The sequence below is a fragment of the Mytilus galloprovincialis genome, chromosome 5 (genome assembly GCF_965363235.1).
Source record: "Mytilus galloprovincialis chromosome 5, xbMytGall1.hap1.1, whole genome shotgun sequence".
Taxonomy (NCBI): domain Eukaryota; kingdom Metazoa; phylum Mollusca; class Bivalvia; order Mytilida; family Mytilidae; genus Mytilus; species Mytilus galloprovincialis.
In genome coordinates, this window is record NC_134842.1 from 56,853,064 (window position 1) to 56,861,500 (window position 8,437).

General features: G+C 31.1%; 1 protein-coding gene across 1 annotated transcript; it reads right to left on the bottom strand.

The window, feature by feature from the left end:
- Positions 1-210: 210 nt before the first annotated feature.
- Positions 211-8,437, bottom strand: LOC143076100 (cytochrome P450 2B5-like). Its single transcript, XM_076251738.1, has 8 exons — positions 7,947-8,437; positions 4,416-4,641; positions 3,778-3,904; positions 2,897-3,056; positions 2,148-2,284; positions 1,840-1,936; positions 1,069-1,275; positions 211-412 (listed from the first exon to the last, which is right to left on the bottom strand). The coding sequence occupies exons 1-8, from the start codon at positions 8,299-8,301 to the stop codon at positions 234-236; spliced, it is 1,488 nt and encodes a 495-aa protein (XP_076107853.1). The 5' UTR covers positions 8,302-8,437; the 3' UTR covers positions 211-233.

An 8,437-nucleotide genomic window follows, 5' to 3' on the forward strand; every position in this document is an offset into this window, starting at 1 on the left:
GAAATATATTGAAACTTTATCGAACTGTCTTATTGGTCAGAATCAGTTTAAAATTTTATTGTGTAAAACGGGTCTGAGATGATTTTGGTCTTCGTACGGTTTTAATCTAACATAATGTTATGAACAATTGTAATTTGTACAGCAATGAATTTAATTGTTGTCAATATTGTTAATAAATATATTGTCTAAATGCATATAAAGTAAATGATTGTGTAGTCTATCAAAGTTAACCATTATCTAGGCTTTGCCACAAGGTGGTAAGGCAAGGCGGTCAGTGTCAAAGCTTGGATACCATCAAGTGAAGGGAGATCATTCTCATCTTGAGGTGTAAATGAGAACTGTTGTAATAGGTTGGTGAAGAATAAAAACAGTTCCATTCTTGCTAGTGGTTCTCCAATACAAAACCTTGGACCTGTAATAAAGATGGATGCTAAAATATATACATATAGACAGTATTGCGAACCAATAAGCATATTGATAGCAGAAAAGAACAACAATAGACGAAAAGGGACTGAAAAATGAATGTTTAGTGTTAAACATTTTAAAAGACACAGATTAGTCTTCTTTACAAAATAGAAGAGTCAAATCAGAAGACTGATTTTGGTACGATAGACTAGCTCGAAAACATAATTTGCTGAGGAATAAATGCACGGCATAGCCAGAGTAGCGTAAAAAGTTCAACAGACATGCGTTTTGTAATTCAGACATGTGTCTTTCATTTATTAGTTTAAAGATGTGTGCACACACAAACACAACCAAATTAAATGTTCCTAGAAGATCTAAAAAAGAGTTTATTGCAAGAACATCTACTACTATATGAAAAGTAATTAAAAGGTAAATAACAAAACTACCTACCTCAGAAGAAAATTCTAAACGGAAAGTACCTAAGAAAATGACAAAAACAAATATTTAAAGACAGCAAACGAATGGATAACAACTATCATATTCCTGACTTGCTGTAGGCATTTTCTTATTTAGAAAGTAGTGGATTGAACCTGGTTTTAAAGCTAGCTAAACCTCTTCATGTATGTGACAATATCATAACAACCTTATTGTAGAAAAGAATACCTGTAGAGAAGGGAACAAATGCATCTTTCCTCTGAATTTTACCATCGCTGTCCAGAAATCTCTCTGGTCTGAATGTTTCAGGCTCGTCCCAATATTTGTCATCAATATGTGCAGAATACAAGTTAGCTATGACAATGGAATCTTTAGGAATAAGGTAACCTTGTAATGTTGCATCTGTTTTTGCCACGTGTGGTAAGGAAAATGTTACTGTAATTGAGAATCAAATGAATTACAATAAAGAAACAAAGTTAAAACAAAGGATGAGATGGGGTGAAATATAGAATCAAATCTCTCTAACTAGAGCAAGTATGATGAAAAATAAAAAAAAAAAAAAAAAATACCGAACTCCACGGAAAATTCAAAACGGAAAGTCCCTCATCAAATGGCAAATTCAAAAGATCAAACATGTCAAACGAATTGAAACAACTGTCATATTCCTAACTTGGTACATCGAAATGATAACAGTTATTTGTTTACACTGAATCGCAAAAAAATATTGAAATAGTTGTGTGTAAAAGGCATTTATATTGCGCATCTTAAATGAACGGAAAACAGTAACGATAATAACCTCGCTTGAAAATTATCGTTAACGATTTCAAAAATCAATCAATTGAAACTTTTGAGTAAAACAAAATATGGCATTATTTTCATATATGAACAGTATGATTGAATTCAACATTTATTTAAGCAACTTGCTGTCGAATTAATACTTATTAACAAGGAAACAACTAAATATTCAATTGTGAAAAATATATGGTATAAATTACTTACATGTATTTCCAATTCGTTGTATCTCCAGTAAGGTTGCCTCTAGAAAGGGCAGACTACCCTTGTCAGACAGTTTTACCCTTCTGTTTGTCCCTACAACCTAAATAACAATACTTATGTGTGAAATAAAATATGAATCCAGATTTGATCATTTTTTTTATTTGTAGAAATGATAGTTGTAAAAATTAGAAAAAATATTTCTTCTTCAAAGATGTAAATCTTTTTTTTTTCAATGAAGGGTATGTTCCCAAAATATAAGCTTTTTTTAGAGTTTAATTGACATGTACTAGTATTCTTTAACTTGTACTCACCTTGTCGATTTCTGCCTGACATTTTCTTTGTATATCTGGGTATCTAATCATGTACAGTAAGGACCAGTCCAAGCTGGTACCTGTTGTTTCTCCTCCTGCCAGGAACAAATCAACTATCACTTTATAAATGTTAGCCTCTGAAAAGACAAAAAAAATATTCTTACCAAAGATACTAGGCTTATAATTGAGTATGCCAGACAACACACCACCTTTTAACACGGGGTAAAGTTCGCAATTCTCTTGATGTCTTTTTATGTTTGTTAAAGTATCACGTATGACTGTGAATAACAAAACATGTTGGGCAATACATCGATTAGATTCCAAACCAACAACATCAAAATCAAAAAGGCATATAAAGTATAAAAAAGACGATGTGATATGATTGCCAATGAGACAATTCCACAAGAAAAGGTTGTTTTTTTAAACAATGTAGGATATAAAAATTATAAAATTTCAATTTAAGGAAATTAAACATTGCATTGTATGTGCCATTATATTCTCCAAGGATTTTAAACAAACTAGAGAAGTAACCTTAAGTTAATTTTGAAAATGCAGGAAAATGCTGATTGACAGTAAAAGATCAATCATAGTTAAAAGTCGTGTGTTGAGGCTAAAAAAGAAACCGCTCTAGAAATTTACATACAATAAGAATGTGATAGATATGTTTAACTTAGGGGTAAAAGCTTAATACCTTAATAAATTTTTGCTACCTAATTTTGTCACTACTTTGCTTTTATTTTCACTCTCACCTGTAAATATTTCTGGTTCTGATTCGTCCATTGACACTTTGTGATATAAATCAATGAAATCCCTGATGTTATTGCTGTCAAATGTCTCTTCGTGTTCTTTAATTGTCCTAGCTAAATATCTTTTTACTTTCTCTATTGCTGCGCTTCTCCTCCGGATTAACTATAAGAACAAAATGAACTGCATGGACTTCAAAACGACAATGTCCGTGATCTTGTCACTCTCAAAGCATTGATTTACTCTGAACGCTAAGAAAACATCAATAACATACAAAGTATGTGTTATATAATACAATAATATGGTATACAAAAGACTTTTTAATGTTGTCATTGAAAACTATGATGCCATACTACGTCTATAATATGGATATCTTATTATCTAGACATGTATTTTAACTATCACGTTTAATCCCTGGCTCTTAATAGTATTGTTATAAAAAATTTAATTCAATTTTAATAACCAGAACTGAACAAAGTCAATATTATAACAAATATAGTCTAGGAACTTCAAGAAAAAGATTCCAAAATGTATATGGTTCATCACTCATCTCCTTTGCCAAATATTTTCGGGAATCATATCATTTCAATGTGATGTTACCATGGAATAAACAAATTACTTGTATAATATTTGTTTTTTTTTAAACCAGGTTTAATCTTCCATTTTTACGTATGGAAATGTCTGTTCAAGTCAGGAATATGACATTTTTTTCTATTCGTTTGATGAGTTTGAGCTTTTGATTTTGCCATTTGATAAAGGAAATGTATGTTAAACTTTAGAATTTTCCTTGGAGTTCAGTAATTTTTCTATTCTACTTTTTGCCATCATTAAACACAGCAGTGTCATTAACCCATTGAACATTCTTAGAAAAATAACGGATACTAACCTCTCTACCTGAGGGAAAGAGTCTCGTAATTGGAAAGAAATTTTCCTTTGCAAATGGAGCGTTTAAACGAAATATTTCTTCTAGAACGCCTGTTAGTTCCGTGAACCGGGAATTCTCATAACTGAATCTGAAACAACAACAAAAGCAGCTAATGGTTTTATTAAGTTTTCTATGTTTTTATTTAATTACACATCAAAAATGTATCATATACACAATAAATGAACAGAATATATACAGTACCAAAATTCAATCATATTACAGCGATGAGCTGAAGGTATTCATGTGAACAACTTAGATAAATATGGTCTGTTCCTCTCCAAACTAGCTGATGTAACGTAAAAACAGTTTAAATATATGTATATAATAGGTTGAAGATACCGAATAGCATACGTAATATACTAATAAAACCAATCAAAAGCAAACAGTATGTATAGACCAATTAAAACACGTATTTACGATTTATAACCGAACACAAGAAAGCTTCCGTTACTGTAACGGTCTCAACGAATGTACTCAGGAAGATGTAAACAAACAAATTTTAAAAACACTGTAACCTAAAATAACTGTTGCTTATAATTGAGTGGTGATATTGAAAAAAATATAATAACTATTTACATATAACAGTTTTAAATGTTTACCTTTCTCCAAACATGACACTGCAAATAATATTGGTGGCAGCTGACAAGAGGAGAGGTTTGACTCGAATTGGTTCCCCATTGCTGGTCTTTAATGTGTCGGCGACTACATCAATCTCTTCAACAATTTGTTCCTCCAAAGATTTCTTTCCCACTCCAAAATCCCTCAATGCCTGAAGAGTAAAACGTCGCAGAGTTTTCCAGTTGTGGTCACTGTTGTATGTTATGCCTATATAATACAAAAGAACATTGATAGGACAAAGTCATTGTAGGCATTTTTCATGCATGAATTTGTTTTAATTTCCATCTGACATAATAATAATATAAATGTGTAGTAAAAAGTAAAATAACAAAATTACCGAATTCCGAGGAAAATTCAAAACGGAATGTACCCAATCAAAGGCAATATCAAAAGCTCAAACACATTAAACGAATGGATAATAACTGTCATATTCCTGACTTTGTACAGCATTTTCTTATGTAGAAAATTGTGGATTAACCCTAGTTTTATAGCTTGCTAAACCTCTCACTGTATGACAGTTGCAAAAAAATTCATTATATTGACAACGATGTGTGAACAAAACAATCAGACATAGTAGGATGCAATGTCAAAAATAGGAGTGCAGCAGTCAACATTGTGTTATAATCTTAATCACTATAAAAACAAACAAATAGGTCAACAAACAAACACGAAAAGACATATAGACAAAGCACATAAACAAAAATGAAAGACAAGAATATAAAAAAAAAACATATAGCAAAAATCAAAAACAAAAACATATAGAATTTTGTTTATAAGATAAAGTTTATTTGATGTTTCATATCAATTATTATTTATTTGTGATATATGTATCTGTTGATACTGCTGTTTAATATAGATAGATAAAGGGAGATGTGGTATGAGTGCCAATGAGACAACTCTCCATCCAAGTCACAATTTATAAAAGTAAACCATAAAAGGTCAGGGTACGGTCTTCAACACGTAGCCTAGGCTCACACCGAACAGCAAGCTATAAAGGGCCCCAAAAATTACTAGTGTAATATCATTCAAACGGGAAAACCTTCTTTATTTGCTTTCCAACATACGATGCATACCAGTAACCTGTATCGCATATATAGTTAATCGTGTAGTGATGTATTTATTTTGTACAACACTGCATGGGTCGATATCTCTATTAATACGCGGATATAATAAGCTCAGTAGTCAATACTTTGGTACTGACATGATTTATAACAACCCTTCTTAGAGCGTCTATTTATAGATTTAGAATTTTTTAAGAGTCTAAGGTTTCAAATCCCGCTGGCAAAGTTGACCTTAAATTTATTAAGTTTATTTATATGTCTCAAGCTGATACAGCATGTGACATACATTTTGACATGCGTGTATTATTCATGTTTCTCATTCAAATATATTCTTGACCAGGCAACCGTACGGAAGCGTATTAGCGCCACACATTTTTTTTTTATTTTTCTTCCTATGTTTGCGTTATAACGCAAACCTTTGCAATATACCTTTGCGTTATAACGCAAACATTTGTTTTATCTTATTTCTTATTTAAGATTCAAAGGAAATAGTAGTTATTAATGGAGGAGGCTGTATATAATAAAATTTATCACCTTTGTAGTAATTGCAAAGTAAACTGCTTGAATAATTAGATCATATCAATGACTAATAATGAGCAGAATAATATAAAAAGATGTGGTATGAGTGCCAATAAGAAAACTCTCCATCTAAGTCACTATTCGTAAAAGTAAACCATCATAGGCCGAATTACGGTCTCCAACACGGAGCATTGGCTCACACTGAACAACAAACTATAAAGGTCCCCAAAAACGATATCCAAGTTACTACTAGTATATATATTACAAAGAAAATTGAGTAAATTGAGGTTATACCTAAGAAAAAAAATCAACCCTGCTAATATAGGTATAACCGAATATAAATATACTTCCAAAGTAAGCTCTCGTTTGAGAACTGTGTAAAGTAGGTTAGATTCAAACAAGCTACCCTTTGGCAATAAATGTATAGAATGAAGATGTTTTATTAATAAAATTATGTTCTCTCTATTCAAATTGCTACCCAAGCATCTTAAAAATACTTCATTATATTGAAATGAAAATTCAATGACTTTCTATCAAAGAATCTTGATCATATTCTGAGATTTAAAAAAAATGTTTCCTTATTAATAATTCATTTTAAAGCAGAAAGATCATTTTGTCTATTTGACTTGGAGGTTTCACAATTGTATGACATTATTTTTGATCTTTCAATTTTAATATGACTATATACTAAACTATATCTATTTTCTTGTTAAATTATATACTTTTCTGATGCACAAATCAGTCTTAATTTATGTATAATTGCACTTCAATTATTCCATTATCCCTATGCATATTTATTATAATGATTTGGCCTTGTATGTATGTTTCTTTTTTTATCTACTAGTAAATCACATCCGATATGAATGACAGACGGACATATATACAAAACTTAATGAATAATTGAAATCAAGATATTTACGTAAACTTAACAAAAATCTGAAGGTATTTTTTATGGTTTTAATCAAATTTTAGAACTTTGATATTATTTAAATAATTTTATTTCAAATTTTTACGTGAATTTAGCGTGTACAAAATTCCGGTGATTTATGCATGAACTATTATCATAAGATTCACATGGAACCTGTTCACGTAAGTTTCAAGTATATGCTCATTTGATGTGAAAGTCAGACGATATTAATATTAATTCATATGAGTGAAATTCCATGTGCAGGACGAAATAAAATTATATTTGATTCAGTAGAATTTTATATTGCATTACTAGGAACTTTACGGCAGTCGACAGGGGATATGAAAATAAAATATACTCATTCAGATCCCGACACATATTTTTTTCTCCATTTCTCTGAGAAGGAATAACGTTATATTCTGTACATCATAACGTCACACGTTTTTGTCAAATTCAAGGCCTATCGATCAACTTTGAAGCCATTTATTTCAAAAACAAGGATGGTGACATATGAGTTTCTATACGTGTATGGATTCACTATGCAATCCTGGATATTATGTTAGTTTTTTGTTTTTCTCCGTATATAAGAAAATAGCCATCAACTCAAAAATCTAAAAAGGTAAGCCGATAAAAAGGCATTTCCCCTATATACCTAAGTAAAATTGTCGCCAAAATTGACGTTTTCCTATGAAAATTACAAAAAAACAAAAATGGTGACTTCCATTTTTTATTACATATTCCGATGTAACACGATTCAAAGTACACGTATGCCAAAAATTTTGGAAATCGGGAGATATGCCATTCGGTATCGTGTTACCTTAACGCAAAGGTTTGCGTTATATCGCAAAGGTTTGCGTTATGACGCAAAGGTTTGCGTTATAACGCAAACATAGGAAGAAAAATAAAAAAAAAAAATGTGTGGCGCTAATACGCTCCGTACAACCGTATATATTCTGTTCGCATTTTAAAAGATAAAAAAAAACAAGCCAAAATGATGGCAATAAAATACCCTCCTTTTTACATACCTGTTCCTTTAGACACACCAATGAGTGGAGCAAACAGTTGAGGTCGGTCTGTAAATACAGCTGCCTGTTTAACAAAAGCTTCATGTATCGCATCATATCCGTTTAGAAACACAATTATAGTCGAACCGCAGTATAAACGATAAACACTTCCATACTGTTTAGATAACTCGGTCAACCGTTTATATCCCAACGGATCCTTTTTGAACAGTATTTTGTTTCCAAAAATAGGACACGGTGGTGGCCCGGGTGGCAATTTTGACGGTGTCTGCCATCCTTTAATGTAATTATATATAATGTAGCTTAGTATAGCTATCAGTCCATAAACAAGATAAGTATTTGATGAACAACAATCCATTTTGTACCATATGTTACAATTCACAATATCACACTAATTAATAGGACACGAGTTTTAATAAATATAACAAGAATTTGTACTATAAATCCACAACAATTGAAAAGATCGTATTTATTCATACAAGTAGATTGTGTAT

Bases quoted from the DNA above. Each gene is read 5' to 3' on its own strand.
- LOC143076100 (XM_076251738.1), bottom strand. From the start codon at position 8,301: ATGGATTGTTGTTCATCAAATACTTATCTTGTTTATGGACTGATAGCT. The intron at 3,905-4,415 runs GTAAACATTTAA...TTGTTGTTTCAG, and splicing joins AGTGTCATGTTTGGAGAAAG to ATTCAGTTATGAGAATTCCC. The intron at 413-1,068 runs GTATTCTTTTCT...TCTTTATTACAG, and splicing joins ATTTGTTCCCTTCTCTACAG to GTCCAAGGTTTTGTATTGGA.